This window comes from Stegostoma tigrinum, chromosome 4 (genome assembly GCF_030684315.1).
Source record: "Stegostoma tigrinum isolate sSteTig4 chromosome 4, sSteTig4.hap1, whole genome shotgun sequence".
NCBI lineage: Eukaryota > Metazoa > Chordata > Chondrichthyes > Orectolobiformes > Stegostomatidae > Stegostoma > Stegostoma tigrinum.
Window position 1 is genome coordinate 1,935,677 of NC_081357.1, and position 18,289 is coordinate 1,953,965.

Sequence of the window (18,289 nt, forward strand, 5' to 3'; positions counted from 1 at the left end):
TCTGCCATTTCTCAGCCCAGCTCTGCATTCTGTCAATGTCTCGCTGAAGCCTGCAATAGCCCTCGATACTATCAACGGCACCTCCAACCTTTGTGTCATCAGCAAACATACTAACCCACCCCTCAACCTCCTCATCCAAGTCATTTATAAAAACTACAAAGAGCAGAGGCCCAAGAACAGAGCCTGTGGGACACCACTCAGCACTGACCTCCAAGCAGAATACTTACCATCTACAATCACTCTCTGCCTCCTGTCAGCCAACCAATTCTGAATCCAGACAGCCAAATCACCCTGTATCCCATACCTCCTGACTTTATGAATGAGCCTGCCGTGGGGAACCTTATCAAATGCCTTGCTGAAGTCCATGTACACCACATCCACTGCTCTACCCTTGTCAACCTGTCTCGTGACTTCCTCAAAGAACTCAATAAGATTTGTAAGGCATGACCTGCCCCTCACAAAGCCATGCTGACTCCCTTTAATCACGCTATGCTTTTTCAAATAGTCATAAATTCTATCCCTCAGAATTCTTTCCAAAACCTTGCTGACCACAGACGTAAGACTGACTGGTCTGTAATTTCCAGGGATTTCCCTATTCCCTTTCTTGAAAAGAGGAACAACATTTGCCTCCCTCCAATCTTCTGGTACGACTCCCGTGGAGAGTGAGGAAGCAAAGATCTTTGCCAGCGGCTTAGCAACCTCCTTTCTCGCTTCCCGGAGCAACCTAGGATAAATCTGGTCTGGCCCTGGGGAGTTATCAATCTTAATGTTTGCCAAAATTTCTAGCACATCAACTTCCTCAATCTTGATCTGTTCAAGCCTGTTTTCCTGCTCCTCAAAGTTCTCATTCACAACAAGGTCCCTTTCCTTAGTGAAAACCGAAGCAAAAAACTCATTTAGGGCTTCCCCTATCTGCTCAGACTCCACACACAAGTTCCCTACGCTATCCCTGATCGGCCCTACCTTCTCCCTGATCATTCTCTTATTCCTCACGTATGAGTAAGATGCCTTGGGGTTCTCCCTAATTCTTGCTGCCAAGCCTTTTTCGTGCCCCCTCCTGATCCTCCTCAGTCCACTTTTGAGCTCCTTCCGAGCAAGCCTGTAATCCTCTAAAGCCGTGCTAGACCCTTGCTTCCTCCACCTTACGTACACTGCCTTTTTCTTTTTGACAAGATTGTCCCTTATGATTCTGGGTATGACTGTGTCAAACTGTTGCTTAACTAATCTGTTAGACAGTGCTTCCAGTTTTGGCACAAGCCCGCAGATGTTAGTGAGGAGGACTTGGCAGAGCAGACAGGGCTGCTTCTGCCATTGTCTTTTCCAGCGTTCCATCTGGTTTCATTTATTTGAGTCTTTGTAACGATTGGTATAACTGAGTGGCTTGCTAGGCCATTTCAGAGGGCAGCTGACTTTCAACCACATTGCTGTGGGTCTGGAGAAGAAGGGTCTGAGCCCAAAGCATCAGCTTTTGTGCTCCTCTGATGCTGCTTGGCCTGCTGTGTTCCTCCAGCTCTGCACCTTGTTATCTCAGATTCTCCAGTATCGGCAGCTCCTGCTATCTCCTATGCAACTGCAACAGGACTTGTCAACTTTCGTACTCAACGCTCCAGGTGATTAAGATAAGCATGCTGTAGGCCTTCTTTACCATTATCCACTTGTGTTGCCACTTTCAGGGAGCTATGGTCTAGCACCCCAAGATCCCTCTGTATATCAGTGCCCCTCAGGGTCCTGCCATTTACTAGATACTTCCGTTTTGCCTTTTACCTCTCACAGTGCATCACTCTACACTTGTCCAGATTAAATTCCATCTGCTATTTCTCTGCCCAACTCTCCAACTGATCTATATCCTGCTGTATCTGTGGACAACTTGCCTCACTGTCCACAGCTCCAATAATTTTCATGCCGGTGTTGGATTGGACAAACTTACTAATTAGACCACTAACATGTTCATCCGAATCATTAACCTGTATTACAAACGACAGAGGTCACTGTACTGATCCTTGTGGAACACCACTGGTCAGAGACTTGCAGCCAGAAAAACACCCTCCACAACTAAGCTGTATACTCTATGACCAAGCCAATTGTCTATTCATCTGACCAGCTCACTGTGGATCCCATACGTCATTATCTTGTTGGCCAGTCTATCATGAGGGACCTTTCAAAGGCTTTCGTAAAATCCACGTCGACAACATCCATTCGCTTACCCCTATCAGTCATAAGGCCATTCTTCTCCAAATGCAATTAAATCCTGTCACTAAGAATCTTCTCCAATAATTGCCCCATCATTCATGAAAGGTTCACCTGACTGTAATTTCCTGGATTATCCCTGTTGACCATCTTAAACAAAGGAACAACATTGGCTGTTTTGCAGTCTTCTGGGAGCTTGCCTGTGGCTAAAGAGGATACAAAGACCTCTGTCTAGACCCAGCAATTTCTGCCCTTGCCGCCTTCATCATAGAGTCATACAGCATGGAATCAGACTCTTCAGTCCTAGTCATGAGCACTGACCAGACATCCCAATCCAACCTAGCCCCATTTGCCAGCATTTGGTCCATGCCACACCCTTCCTGTTAATATACCCATCCAGGTGTTCATTCCTTATACACATCACCCTCTGCATGAAAACGTTGCCCCTTATGTCCCTTTTATATCTTTTCCCTCTCACCTTAAAGCTATGTCCTCTATTTTGGACTACTCCTCCCTGGGGAAAAGATCTTGACTACTCACCTTGACTATCCATGGCCCTCATGATTTTATAAACTTCTATAAGGTCACCCCTCAGCCTCTGATGCTCTTGGGAGAATTGCCCTGGCCTATTCAGCCTCTCCCAATAGTTCAAACCCTCCAACCCTGGAAACATCCTTGTAAATCTTTTCTGCACCCTTTCAAGTTTCACAACACCCTTCCTGTAGCAAGGAAACCAGAACTGAGTGCAGTATTCCAAAATGTGGCCCAACCACATCCTGGACAGCTGCAACATGACCTCCCAACTTCTGTACTCAATACACTGACTGATAAAGGTAAGCATACCCAACGCCTTCTTCACCACTCAGTCTACCTGGGACACCACCTTCAAGGAACTGTGAACCTACACAGCAAGGTCTCTTTGTTCAGCAATACTCCCCACACCTTAACGTTAAGTGTATAAGTTCCTGCCCTGATTTGCTTTTCCAAAATGCAGCACCTTATACAGATCCACTCCAAAACCTTGCAGCACCTCATATTGATCTAGATTAAACTCCATCTGCCACTCCTTAGCCCCTGGGCCATGTGATCAGGTCCCATTGTACTCTGAGGTAACCTTCTTCGCTGTCCACTATACCTCCAATTTTGGTGTCATCTGCAAACTCACTAACCATAACTCCTATGTTTATATTGAAATAATTTATATGAATGACAAAAAGTAGTGGACCCAGCACCGATACTTGTGGCACGCCGCTGGTCGCAGGCTGCCGATCTGAAAAGCAGTCCTTCACCACCACCCTCTGTCTCCTACCTTTCAGCCGGTTCTGTATTCAAAGGGCTGGTTTCCCCCTGTACTCCAAGTGATCTAACCGTGCTAACCAGTCTACAATGAGGATTCTTGTCAAACTCGTTACTGAAGTCCGTATGCATCCAAAAGATATTGATGAATGAAGGAGCATGTTACACCCAATGGTTGATAACAGGGTTGGTATTTCCCAGCGTGTGACAGGTGACTGAGGCACTGTTACTAAGAAATCAGAAGCCTGTCCATCCTGTGTGTACACTTGGACCCAGTTGTGGGTATTGTACAACAATAACAGAAGATGCTGAAAATGCTCAGCAGGTCTGGCAACATCTGTGAAGAAAAAAGTCAGAGTTAACGTTCGGGTCCAGTGATCCTTCCTCAGAACTTTCACAGCAGCTTTGTTACTGATTTACACCATCAGCAGTTCTTTCCAGTTTTTTTTATAGGCATTGTACAGTTATAAATGGCATAATGTGCGTTATGTGGGTCTCTGAAATAGTGGCTGATGGCAATCTGCAGAAACTGCCTTGTTGGCAATTAGTATTTCTGATTTCTCATCAGGATTTGGAGGAGGACGAGACGATAACTGGAGACTGGAATAACTTGGAAGCATCTCTGGAGAAACTACCACCATTAGCGAAAATCACAAAAACCGAATCACAGGTTATTGTATCTCCGAGGTAATGAAATACAGTAATCAGTCATCATGACGAGCAGATCGTTCAGGACAGCAACCAGCAATCCTTTCAAGTAGATTGTCATATCACCCAGTAGACCCACCTAACAACTCATAAAGGCACATAGCACTTAGGAACAGGAGGAGTGCATTCAAACCCTCCACTCTCTTCCTCCATTCAGTAAGGTCATAGCTGATCTGATTGTGGCCTCCGCTCCCCAAAGCACTTGAATCAGTTGTTGATCAAAAATCTATCAAACCCTACATGAATACATTCAGTGATCCAATCGCCAACGCTTTCTAGTGAAGCGAAGAAAATTCAACAGAATATCCCCATCCTCACCTGTTGCCCATATCCTCAAACACGGCCTACTCCCCATATCCCCAACCCCACCAGGCTCCCACATCCTCACCCTCACCTACTCCCCATATCCGCCAACCCCACCAGGCTCCCACATCCTCACCCTCACCTACTCCCCATATCCGCCAACCCCACCAGGCTCCCACATCCTCACCCTCACCTACTCCCCATATCCCCAACCCCACCAGGCTCCCACATCCTCACCCTCACCTACTCCCCATATCCGCCAACCCCACCAGGCTCCCACATCCTCACCCTCACCTACTCCCCATATCCGCCAACCCCACCAGGCTCCCACATCCTCACCCTCACCTACTCCCCATATCCCCAACCCCACCAGGCTCCCACATCCTCACCCTCACCTACTCCCCATATCCGCCAACCCCACCAGGCTCCCACATCCTCACCCTCACCTACTCCCCATATCCCCAACCCCACCAGGCTCCCACATCCTCACCCTCACCTACTCCCCATATCCCCAACCCCACCAGGCTCCCACATCCTCACCCTCACCTACTCCCCATATCCCCAACCCCACCAGGCTCCCACATCCTCACCCTCACCTACTCCCCATATCCCCAACCCCACCAGGCTCCCACATCCTCACCCTCACCTACTCCCCATATCCCCAACCCCACCAGGCTCCCACGTCCTCACCCTCACCTACTCCCCATATCCCCAACCCCACCAGGCTCCCACATCCTCACCCTCACCTACTCCCCATATCCCCAACCCCACCAGGCTCCCACATCCTCACCCTCACCTACTCCCCATATCCCCAACCCCACCAGGCTCCCACATCCTCACCCTCACCTACTCCCCATATCCCCAACCCCACCAGGCTCCCACATCCTCACCCTCACCTACTCCCCATATCCCCAACCCCACCAGGCTCCCACGTCCTCACCCTCACCTACTCCCCATATACCCAACCCCACCAGGTTCCCACATCCCCACCCTCACCTACTCCCCATATCCCCAACCCCACCAGGCTCCCACGTCCTCACCCTCACCTACTCCCCATATACCCAACCCCACCAGGTTCCCACATCCCCACCCTCACCTACTCCCCAATTCCCCCAACCCCACCAGGCTCCCACGTCCTCACCCTCACCTACTCCCCATATAACCAACCCCACCAGGTTCCCACATCCCCACCCTCACCTACTCCCCATATCCCCCAACCCCACCAGGCTCCAACATCCTCACCCTCACCTACTCCCCATATCCCCAACCCCACCAGGTTCCCACATCCCCACCCTCACCTACTCCCCATATCCCCCAACCCCACCAGGCTCCAACATCCTCACCCTCACCTACTCCCCATATCCCCAACCCCACCAGGTTCCCACATCCCCACCCTCACCTACTCCCCATTTCCCCAATCCCACCAGGATCCCACATCCTCACCCTCGCCTACTCCCCATATCCCCCAACCCCACCAAGTTCCCACATCCTCACTGTCACCTACTCCCCAATTCCCCCAACCCCACAAAGTTCCCACACCCTCACCCTCACCTACTCCCCATATCCCCCCCAACCCCACCAAATTCCGACATCCCCACCCTCACCTACTCACCATATCCCTCAGCCTGACCAAATTCCTACAATCCCACCCTCAACTACTCCCCATAACTCCCAACCCCACCAAATTCCCACATCCCCACCCTCACCTACTCCCCATATCCCACAACCCCACCAAATTCCCGCATCCCCACCCTCACCTACTCCCCATATCCCCCAACCCCACCAAATTCCCGCATCCCCACCCTCACCTACTCACCATATCCCTCAGCCTGACCAAATTCCTACAATCCCACCCTCAACTACTCCCCATAACTCCCAACCCCACCAAATTCCCACATCCCCATCCTCACCAACTCCCCATATCCCCCAACCCCACCAGGTTCCCACATCCTCACTGTCACCTACTCCCCAATTCCCCCAACCCCACAAAGTTCCCACATCCTCTCCCTCACCTACTCCCCATATCCCCCCCAACCCCACCAAGTTCCCACATCTTCACCCTCACCTACTGACCATATCCTCCAACCCCACCAAATTCCGACATCCTCACCTTCACATACTCCCCCAGATCCTCCAACCCCACCAAATTCCGACATCCCCACCCTCACATACTCCCCATATCCCCCAACCCCACCAAGTTCCCACATCCTCACTGTCACCTACTCCCCATATCCCCCCCAACCCCACCAAATTCCGACATCCCCACCCTCACGTACTCCCCATATCCCCCAACCCCACCAAGTTCCCACATCCTCACTGTCACCTACTCCCCATATCCCCCCCAACCCCACCAAATTCCGACATCCCCACTCTCACTGCTCCCCATATCCCTCAGCCTGACCAAATTCCTACAATCCCACCCTCAACTACTCCCCATAACTCCCAACCACACCAAATTCCCACATCCCCACACACACCTACTCCCCATATCCCCCAACCCCACCAAATTCCCACATCCCCACCCTCACCTACTCCCCATATCCCCCAACCCCACCAAATTCACACCTCCTCACCCTCACGTACTCCCCATATCCCCCAACCCCACCAAGTTCCCACACCCTCTCCCTCACCTACTCCCCATATCCCCCAACCCCACCAGGTTTCCACATCCTCACTGTCACCTACTCCACAATTCCCCCAACCCCACAAAGTTCCCACATCCTCTCCCTCACCTACTCCCCATATCCCCCCAACCCCACCAAGCTCCCACATCTTCACCCTCACCTACTCACCATATCCTCCAACCCCACCAAATTCCGACATCCTCACCCTCACCTACTCCCCAGATCCTCCAAGCCTACCAAATTCACACATCGTCACCCTCGCCTACTCCCCATATCCCCCAATGCCACCAAGTTCCCACATCCTCACCCTCACCTACTCCCCATATCCTCCAACCCCACCAAATTCCAACATCCTCACCCTCACCTACTCCCCATATCCTCCAACCCCATCAAATTCCGACATCCTCACCCGCACCTACTCCCCACATCGCCCCCAACCCCACCAAATTCCCACATCCTCACCTTCACCTACTCTCCATATCCCCCAACCCTACCAAATTCCCACATCCTCACCCTCACCTATTCCCCATATCCCCGAACCCCACCAAATTCCCACATCCTCACCCTCACCTACTCCCCATATCCTCCAACCCCACCACGTTCCCACATCCCCACCCTCACCTGCTCCCCATATCCCTCAGCCTGACCAAATTCCTACAATCCCACCCTCAACTACTCCCCATAACTCCCAACCCCACCAAATTCCCACATCCTCGCCCTCACCTACTCCCCAGATCCTCCAACCCCACCAAATTCCCACATCCCCACCCTCACCTGCTCCCCATATCCCCCAACCCCACCAAATTACCACATCCTCACCCTCACCTACTCTCCATATCCCCCAACCCCACCAAATTCCCACATCCTCGCCCTCACCTACTCCCCAGATCCTCCAACCCCACCAAATTCCCACATCCTCACCCTCACCTACGCCCCATATCCCCCAACCCCACCAAATACCCACATCGCCACCCTCACCTACTCCCCATATTCCCCTAACCCCACCAAGTTCTCACATCCCCACCCTCAACTACTCCCCAAATGGCCTAACCCCACCAAAGTCCGACATCCTCACCCTCACCTACTCCCCATATCCTCCAGCCCCACCAAAGTCCGACATCCTCACCCTCACCTACTCCCCATATCCTCCAACCCCACCAAATTCCAACATCCTCACCCCCACCTACTCCCCATATCCTCCAACGCCACCAAATTCCCACATCCTCACACTCTCCTATTCCCCATATCCCCCAACCCCACCAAATTCCCACATCCTCACCCTCACCTACTCCCCATATCCCCCAACCCCACCAAATTGCCACATCCTCACCCTCACCTACTCCCCATATCCTCCAACCCCACCAAATTCCAACATCCTCACCCCCACCTACTCCCCATATCCCCCAACCCCACCAAATTCCCACATCCTCACCCTCACCTACTCCCCATATCCCCCAACCCCACCAAATTCCCACATCCTCACCCTCACCTACTCCCCATATCCCCCAACCCCACCAAGTTCCCACATCCCCACCCTCACCTGCTCCCCATATCCCTCAGCCTGACCAAATTCCTACAATCCCACCCTCACCCACTCCCCATATCTCCCAACCCCACCAAATTCCCACATCCCCACCCTCAGCTACTCCCCATATCCCCCAACCCGACCAAATTCCCACATGCCCACCCTCACCTACTCCCCATATCCCCCAACCCCACCAAATTCACACATCCTCACCCTCACCTACTCCCTATATCCCCCAACCCTACCAAATTCCCACATCCTCACCCTCGCCTACTCCCCATACCCCCCAACCCCACCAGGTTCCCACATCCCCACCCTCACCTCCTCCCCATTTCCCCCAACCCCACCAAATACCCACATCCTCACCCTCACCTACTCCCCAATTCCCCCAACCCCACCAAATTCCCACATCCCCACCCTCACCTACTCCCCATATCCCCCAACCCCACCAAATTCCCACATCCTCACCCTTATCGAATCCCCATATCCCCCAACCCGATCAAATTCCTACATCCTCACACTCACCTACTCCCCATATCCCCCAACCCCACCAAATTCCCACATACCATCCCTCACCTACTCCCCATATCCCCCAACCCCACCAAGCTCCCACATCCTCACCCTCACCTACTCCCCATATCCTCCAACCCCAACAAATTCCCACATACCATCCCTCACCTACTCCCCATATCCCCCAACCCCACCAAGCTCCCACATCCTCACCCTCACCTACTCCCCATATCCTCCAACCCCACCAAATTCCCTCATCCTTACCCTCACCTACTCACCAAATCCCCTAATCCACCAAATTCCCTCATCCTCACCCTCACCTACTCCCCATAACTCCCAACCCCACCAAATTCCCATATCCTCACACTCACCTACTCACCATATGCCCTTCCTCACATTCTGTCCATATACCTAACTCTACCAACTCTCCATATGCCCACTCTCACTTATTCTTGCTAGTCCCATCCCCACCTACTCCCTATATCTTCCAACCTCAATTACACCCCATATCCCCCAAGCATACCTGTTCCCTGTGCCCCCAAATCCCATTTACTCCTCAGAACTCCAACCCCACCATTTCCCATCATCCCCCAAACACACCTACTTTCCATATCCCGAACTCACATCCTCACTTTGTCTCCCTACTCCTCAATGTTACATACTCAGCTGCTCCACATTTCTTATATCATCTCTACAGTGCGGAAACAGGCCCTTCAGCCCAACAAATCCATACTGTCCCTCAGAGCATCCCACTCAGACCCATCCCCCTGTAAACCACCTAACCCACACATCCCTGAACACTCCGTTCAATTTTGCATGGCCAATCCACTATGTTTTGTGGGAGAAAACCGGAGCACCCGGTGGAAGCCCACGCAGACATGGCGAGAACGTGCAAACTCCCCACAGAGAGTCACCTGAGGTTAGAATTGAACCTATGTCCCTGGTGCTATGAGGCAGCAGTGCTAACCACTGAGCCTTATCCCCCAATTACCCATATGCCAGCAGAAACGCTCACTGTTCCTTGAGGGACCTGGTTTTTGGATTGGCATCACTTTCAGCGAACATCATACTATGTCTCCCATTGTCCACTGTTCCTCAACATCCCTAGCCAACTCTTCATTCCATTTGTGAAAAACCTATGAAAATCTTCACATTTTTTATGATGTCTGTTGTAAATCTCCTTGTTGTAAGGGTATCAATATGGTAACCGATTATTTTAGCAACCACCCTTGAACTTGCCTGTTTTACAATATTTTGGTGACCAGGCTCCTCCTCTTCATGGAGACAGGGTATATTGTTAATCAAGTTACTGTTCTCACCTTGAGTTTTTCTCAGCATTCATTCAGGATGGGCATGGCTATACTGTGGGCCAGGTATACTCTGAGCTGAATAAGTTTTGCAAGCTGTTTCAAAGAATGTCACAACATGTTTACAGAGCTAAAGAAACGTGGAACTCTGACTATTCACAATATTCCTTGACCAAAGGCAGGGCTGGTTGGGTCACATGTTTCTATACTGTACCTTAACGTTCAGAGTATATACAGCCAGGTCTGCTTTACAGTGTCATCCTCCTGAGGCTGGACGTTTGGGAACAGTTAAACTTAGCGTGGGCACTCCACTATTACTAAACTAGCGGCCCAGAGGCTGCACATTCAGATATCTAAAGTTATTAAAACAGACTCGTTTGAAAAAATTAAGCCCTGGGATTTGGATATTGCTGACGAAAACAGCATTAGTTACTTATTACTTAATTACGTTTAAACCGAATGGCTTGCTTGACTGTTTTGGAGGGTAGTCAAGAGCTAAGAACATTGCTGTTGGTCTGGAGTCGATCGAGAACCAGACCTTGAAAAGATGCGGGTTTCTGCCCCTGAATTCCAGCTGTCAAGCAATGGTAGTCACCATTACCAAGACAAGTTTTAAACTCCACGCCTGTTAATTGAATTGAAATTTAACCAACTGCCCCTGTTGGGATTTGAAACTGTGTCCCTCCTGCGTTTGGGCCTCTGGATTACTAGTTCAAGGACATTTACCAGTGACTGCAGCACTGTCTCCCCTTTCAGGGAAGATCTGAAGCTTCCACTTTAACAAGCCTGTTTTGACAAGCAGAGCTCTTGCCACTTTTATGTTAAATTTTCTGTGATAATCGTAAATCCTTCTGTTATAATACAAAATTGCCTGCAAGAGTGAGGACAACAACTGAAAGCTATTGAAAATATTTCCTTAATAAGGACAATTCTATTTGTTTCCTGCGAACGACTGAAGTGTTTCTTCTTATTTCCCATTCAGTAAGTCTGAAAGTAGACAGCTGCGACGACCCAGGAGCACTTCACTGAAAGATCGCCACAACTCAAAGACACAAGGTGACAGAGCCAGCAGTTTCGACAGCGAGTGCTTGCCAGACTCCAGATTCAACACTCAGGTTAATGGGAATATGATTCTCTTTCCCACCACCCTTCCAGTGCATGAAGTCCCTGGCTTACTCGGACAGAGCCATCACTTTCCCACGACTCATCCAAAAAGTAGCTCTTCGTCTGAGAGCCCAGATAATGCGCCGAACCTTCAATCCCATCCTCCGACAGTGCCCACTCCCTCAGCACTGACCCTCCGACAGTGCCCACTCCCTCAGCACTGACCCTCCGACAGTGCCCCCTCCCTCAGCACTGACCCTCCGACAGTGCCCACTCCCTCAGCACTGACCCTCCGACAGTGCCCCCTCCCTCAGCACTGACCCTCCGACAGTGCCCGCTCCCTCAGCACTGACCCTCCGACAGTGCCCGCTCTCTCAGCACTGACCCTCCGACAGTGCGGTCTCCCTCAGCACTGACCCTCCGACAGTGCCCCCTCCCTCAGCACTGACCCTCAGACAGTGCCCGCTCCCTCAGCACTGACCCTCAGACAGTGCCCGCTCCCTCAGCACTGACCCTCCGACAGTGCCCGCTCCCTCAGCACTGACCCTCCGACAGTGCCCGCTCCCTCAGCACTGACCCTCCGACAGTGCCCGCTCCCTCAGCACTGACCCTGAGACAGTGCCCACTCCCTCAGCACTGACCCTCCGACAGTGCCCACTCCCTCAGCACTGACCCTCCGACAGTGCCCACTCCCTCAGCACTGACCCTCCGACAGTGCCCACTCCCTCAGCACTGACCCTCAGACAGTGCCCACTCCCTCAGCACTGACCCTCCGACAGTGCCCACTCCCTCAGCACTGACGCTCCGACAGTGCCCGCTCCCTCAGAACTGACCCTCTGACAGTGCGGCACTCCCTCAGCACTGACCCTCAGACAGTGCCCACTCCCTCAGCACTGACCCTCCGACAGTGCCCACTCCCTCAGCACTGACCCTCCGACAGTGCCCCCTCCCTCAGCACTGACCCTCCGACAGTGCCCGCTCCCTCAGCACTGACCCTCCGACAGTGCCCGCTCCCTCAGCACTGACCCTCCGACAGTGCCCGCTCCCTCAGCACTGACCCTCCGACAGTGCCCGGTCCCTCAGCACTGACCCTCCGACAGTGCCCGCTCCCTCAGCACAGACCCTCCGACAGTGCCCGCTCCCTCAGCACAGACCCTCCGACAGTGCCCGCTCCCTCAGCACAGACCCTCTGACAGTGCCCGCTCCCTCAGCACAGACCCTCCGACAGTGCCCGCTCCCTCAGCACTGACCCTCCGACAGTGCCCACTCCCTCAGCACTGACCCTCCAACAGTGCCCGCTCCCTCAGCACTGACCCTCGGACAGTGCCCACTCCCTCAGCACTGACCCTCCGACAGTGCTCACTCCCTCAGCACTGACCCTCCGACAGTGCCCACTCCCTCAGCACTGACCCTCCGACAGTGCAGCACTCCCTCAGCACTGACCCTCCGACAGTGCAGCACTCCCTCAGCACTGACCCTCCGACAGTGCCCGCTCCCTCAGCACTGACCCTCCGAAGGTGCCCCCTCCCTCAGCACTGACCCTCCGACAGTGCCCCCTCCCTCAGCACTGACCCTCCGACAGTGCGGCGCTCCCTCAGCACTGACACTCCAACAGTGCCCGCTCCCTCAGCACTGACCCTCCAACAGTGCCCACTCCCTCAGCACTGACCCTCCGACAGTGCGGCGCTCCCTCAGCTCTGACCCTCCGACAGTACGGCAATCCCTCAGCACTGACCCTCCGACAGTGCCCACTCCCTCAGCACTGACCCTCCGAGAGTGCCCACTCCCTCAGCACTGACCATCTGACAGTGCCCGCTCCCTCAGCACTGACCCTCCGACAGTACGGCAATCCCTCAGCACTGACCCTCCGACAGTGCCCGCTCCCTCAGCACTGACCTTCTGACAGTGCGGCACTCCCTCAGCACTGACCCTCAGACAGTGCCCACTCCCTCAGCACTGACCCTCAGACAGTGCCCACTCCCTCAGCACTGACCCTCTGACAGTGCCCACTCCCTCAATACTGACCCTCCGACAGTGCAGCATCCCCTCAGCACTGACCCTCCGACAGTGCGACACCCCCTCAGCTTTGACCCTTCGACAGTGCCCACATCCTCAGCACTGACCCTCCGACAGTGCCCGTTCCCTCAGCACAGACCCTTCGACAGTGCGGGTCTCCCTCAGCACTGACCCTCCGACTGTGCCCACTCCCTCAGCACTGACCCTCCGACAGTGCCCGTTCCCTCAGCACAGACCCTTCGACAGTGCGGGTCTCCCTCAGCACTGTCCCTCCGACAGTGCCCACTCTCTCAGCACTGACCCTCCAGCAGTGCCTGCTCCCTTAGCACTGACCCTCCGACAGCGCCCACTCCCTCAGCACTGACCCTCTGACAGCGCTCGATCCCTCAGCACTGACCCTCCGACAGTGCCCACTCCCTCAGCACTGACCCTCCGACAGTGCAGCACTCCCTCAGCACTGACCCTCAGACAGTGCCCACTCCCTCAGCACTGACCCTCCGACAGTGCCCACTCCCTCAGCACTGACGCTCCGACAGTGCCCGCTCCCTCAGAACTGACCCTCTGACAGTGCGGCACTCCCTCAGCACTGACCCTCAGACAGTGCCCACTCCCTCAGCACTGACCCTCCGACAGTGCCCACTCCCTCAGCACTGACCCTCCGACAGTGCCCCCTCCCTCAGCACTGACCCTCCGACAGTGCCCGCTCCCTCAGCACTGACCCTCCGACAGTGCCCGCTCCCTCAGCACTGACCCTCCGACAGTGCCCGCTCCCTCAGCACTGACCCTCCGACAGTGCCCGGTCCCTCAGCACTGACCCTCCGACAGTGCCCGCTCCCTCAGCACAGACCCTCCGACAGTGCCCGCTCCCTCAGCACAGACCCTCCGACAGTGCCCGCTCCCTCAGCACAGACCCTCTGACAGTGCCCGCTCCCTCAGCACAGACCCTCCGACAGTGCCCGCTCCCTCAGCACTGACCCTCCGACAGTGCCCACTCCCTCAGCACTGACCCTCCAACAGTGCCCGCTCCCTCAGCACTGACCCTCGGACAGTGCCCACTCCCTCAGCACTGACCCTCCGACAGTGCTCACTCCCTCAGCACTGACCCTCCGACAGTGCCCACTCCCTCAGCACTGACCCTCCGACAGTGCAGCACTCCCTCAGCACTGACCCTCCGACAGTGCAGCACTCCCTCAGCACTGACCCTCCGACAGTGCCCGCTCCCTCAGCACTGACCCTCCGAAGGTGCCCCCTCCCTCAGCACTGACCCTCCGACAGTGCCCCCTCCCTCAGCACTGACCCTCCGACAGTGCGGCGCTCCCTCAGCACTGACACTCCAACAGTGCCCGCTCCCTCAGCACTGACCCTCCAACAGTGCCCACTCCCTCAGCACTGACCCTCCGACAGTGCGGCGCTCCCTCAGCTCTGACCCTCCGACAGTACGGCAATCCCTCAGCACTGACCCTCCGACAGTGCCCACTCCCTCAGCACTGACCCTCCGAGAGTGCCCACTCCCTCAGCACTGACCATCTGACAGTGCCCGCTCCCTCAGCACTGACCCTCCGACAGTACGGCAATCCCTCAGCACTGACCCTCCGACAGTGCCCGCTCCCTCAGCACTGACCTTCTGACAGTGCGGCACTCCCTCAGCACTGACCCTCAGACAGTGCCCACTCCCTCAGCACTGACCCTCCGACAGTGCCCACTCCCTCAGCAGTGACCCTCCGACAGTGCCCCCTCCCTCAGAACTGACCCTCCAACAGTGCCCACTCCCTCAGCACTGACCCTCCGACAGTGCCCACTCCCTCAGCACTGACCCTCCGACAGTGCCCACTCCCTCAGCACTGACCCTCTGACAGTGCCCACTCCCTCAGCACTGACCCTCCGACAGTGCAGCACTCCCTCAGCACTGACCCTCCGACAGTACGGCAATCCCTCAGCACTGAACCTCCGACAGTCCGGCACTCCCTCAGCACTGAACCTCCGACAGTGCCCACTCCCTGAGCACTGACCCTCCGACAGTACCCGCTCCCTCAGCACTGACCTTCTGACAGTGCGGCACTCCCTCAGCACTGACCCTCAGACAGTGCCCACTCCCTCAGCACTGACCCTCCGACAGTGCCCCCTCCCTCAGCACTGACCTTCCGACAGTAACCACTCCCTCAGCACTGACCCTCCGACAGTGCCCACTCCCTCAGCACTGACCCTCCGACAGTGCCCGCTCCCTCAGCACAACCCTCCGACAGTGCCCACTCCCTCAGCACTGACCCTCCGACAGTGCCCGCTCCCTCAGCACTGACCCTCCGACAGTGCCCGCTCCCTCAGCACAGACCCTCTGACAGTGCCCGCTCCCTCAGCACTGACCCTCCGACAGTGCCCACTCCCTCAGCACTGACCCTCCGACAGTGCTCGCTCCCTCAGCACTGACCCTCCGACAGTGCCCGCTCCCTCAGCACTGACCCTCCGACAGTGACCGCTCACTCAGCACAGACCCTCTGACAGTGCCCGCTCCCTCAGCACTGACCCTCCGACAGTGCGGCACTCCCTCAGCACTGACCCTCCGACAGTGCCCACTCCCTCAGCACTGACCCTCCGACAGTGCCCGCTCCCTCAGCACTGACCCTCCGACAGTGCCCGCTCCCTCAGCACTGACCCTCGGACAGTGCCCACTCCCTCAGCACTGACCCTCCGACAGTGGCCACTCCCTCAGCACTGACCCTCCGACAGTGCCCACTCCCTCAGCACTGACCCTCCGACAGTGCAGCACTCCCTCAGCACTGACCATCCGACAGTGCAGCACTCCCTCAGCACTGACCCTCCGACGGTGCGGCGCTCCCTCAGCACTGACACTCCAACAGTGCCCGCTCCCTCAGCACTGACCCTCCAACAGTGCCCACTCCCTCAGCACTGACCCTCCGACAGTGCGGTGCTCCCTCAGCACTGACCCTCCGACAGTACGGCAATCCCTCAGCACTGACCCTCCGACAGTGCCCACTCCCTCAGCACTGACCCTCCGACAGTGCCCACTCCCTCAGCACTGACCCTCCGACAGTGCCCGCTCCCTCAGCACTGACCCTGAGACAGTGCCCACTCCCTCAGCACTGACCCTCCGACAGTGCCCACTCCCTCAGCACTGACCCTCTGACAGTGCCCACTCCCTCAGCACTGACCCTCCGACAGTGCCCACTCCCTCAGCACTGACCCTCAGACAGTGCCCACTCCCTCAGCTCTGACCCTCCGAGAGTGCCCACTCCCTCAGCACTGACCCGCCGACAGTGCCCGCTCCCTCAGAACTGACCTTCTGACAGTGCGGCACTCCCTCAGCACTGACCCTCAGACAGTGCCCACTCCCTCAGCACTGACCCTCCGACAGTGCCGACTCCCTCAGCACTGACCCTCCGACAGTGCCCCCTCCCTCAGCACTGACCCTCCGACAGTGCCCGCTCCCTCAGCACTGACCCTCCGACAGTGCCCGCTCCCTCAGCACTGACCCTCCGACAGTGCCCGCTCCCTCAGCACTGACCCTCCGACAGTGCCCGCTCCCTCAGCACTGACCCTCCGACAGTGCCCGCTCCCTCAGCACAGACCCTCCGACAGTGCCCGCTCCCTCAGCACTGACCCTCCGACAGTGCCCGCTCCCTCAGCACTGACCCTCCGACAGTGCCCGCTCCCTCAGCACAGACCCTCTGACAGTGCCCGCTCCCTCAGCACAGACCCTCCGACAGTGCCTGCGCCCTCAGCACTGACCCTCCGACAGTGCCCGCTCCCTCAGCACTGACCCTCCGACAGTGCCCGCTCCCTCAGCACAGACCCTCTGACAGTGCCCGCTCCCTCAGCACTGACCCTCCGACAGTGCCCGCTCCCTCAGCACTGACCCTCCGACAGTGCCCGCTCCCTCAGCACAGACCCTCTGACAGTGCCCACTCCCTCAGCACTGACCCTCCGACAGTGCGGCACTCCCTCAGCACTGACCCTCCGACAGTGCCCACTCCCTCAGCACTGACCCTCCGACAGTGCCCGCTCCCTCAGCGCTGACCCTCCGACAGTGCGGCACTCCCTCAGCACTGACCCTCCGACAGTGCCCACTCCCTCAGCACTGACCCTCCGACAGTGCCCGCTCCCTCAGCACTGACCCACCAACAGTGCCCGCTCCCTCAGCACTGACCCTCGGACAGTGCTCACTCCCTCAGCACTGACCCTCCGACAGTGCCCACTCCCTCAGCACTGACCCTCCGACAGTGCAGCACTCCCTCAGCACTGACCCTCCGACAGTGCAGCACTCCCTCAGCACTGACCCTCCGACAGTGCCCGCTCCCTCAGCACTGACCCTCCGACAGTGCCCCCTCCCTCAGCACTGACCCTCCGACAGTGCCACCTCCCTCAGCACTGACCCTCCGACAGTGCGGCGCTCCCTCAGCACTGACACTCCAACAGTGCCCGCACCCTCAGCACTGACCCTCCAACACTGCCCACTCCCTCAGCACTGACCATCTGACAGTGCCCGCTCCCTCAGCACTGACCCTCCGACAGTACGGCAATCCCTCAGCACTGACCCTCCGACAGTACGGCACTCCCTCAGCACTGACCCTCCGACAGTGCCCACTCCCTGAGCACTGACCCTCCGACAGTACCCGCTCCCTCAGCACTGACCTTCTGACAGTGCGGCACTCCCTCAGCACTGACCCTCCGACAGTGCCCACTCCCTCAGCACT

The 18,289-nt window shown here is 56.0% G+C and overlaps 1 protein-coding gene across 2 annotated transcripts in view; it reads left to right on the forward strand.

The window, feature by feature from the left end:
* zmp:0000000755 (phosphofurin acidic cluster sorting protein 1) overlaps positions 1 to 18,289 on the forward strand; it is a 335,491-nt gene that overhangs the window by 234,504 nt on the left and 82,698 nt on the right. For both annotated transcript variants that reach the window (XM_059645081.1, XM_059645082.1), the window contains exons 12-13: positions 4,052 to 4,170; positions 11,443 to 11,575. In XM_059645081.1, the coding sequence (XP_059501064.1) occupies positions 4,052 to 4,170; positions 11,443 to 11,575 (252 nt within the window). The remainder of the gene's footprint in view (positions 1 to 4,051; positions 4,171 to 11,442; positions 11,576 to 18,289) is intronic.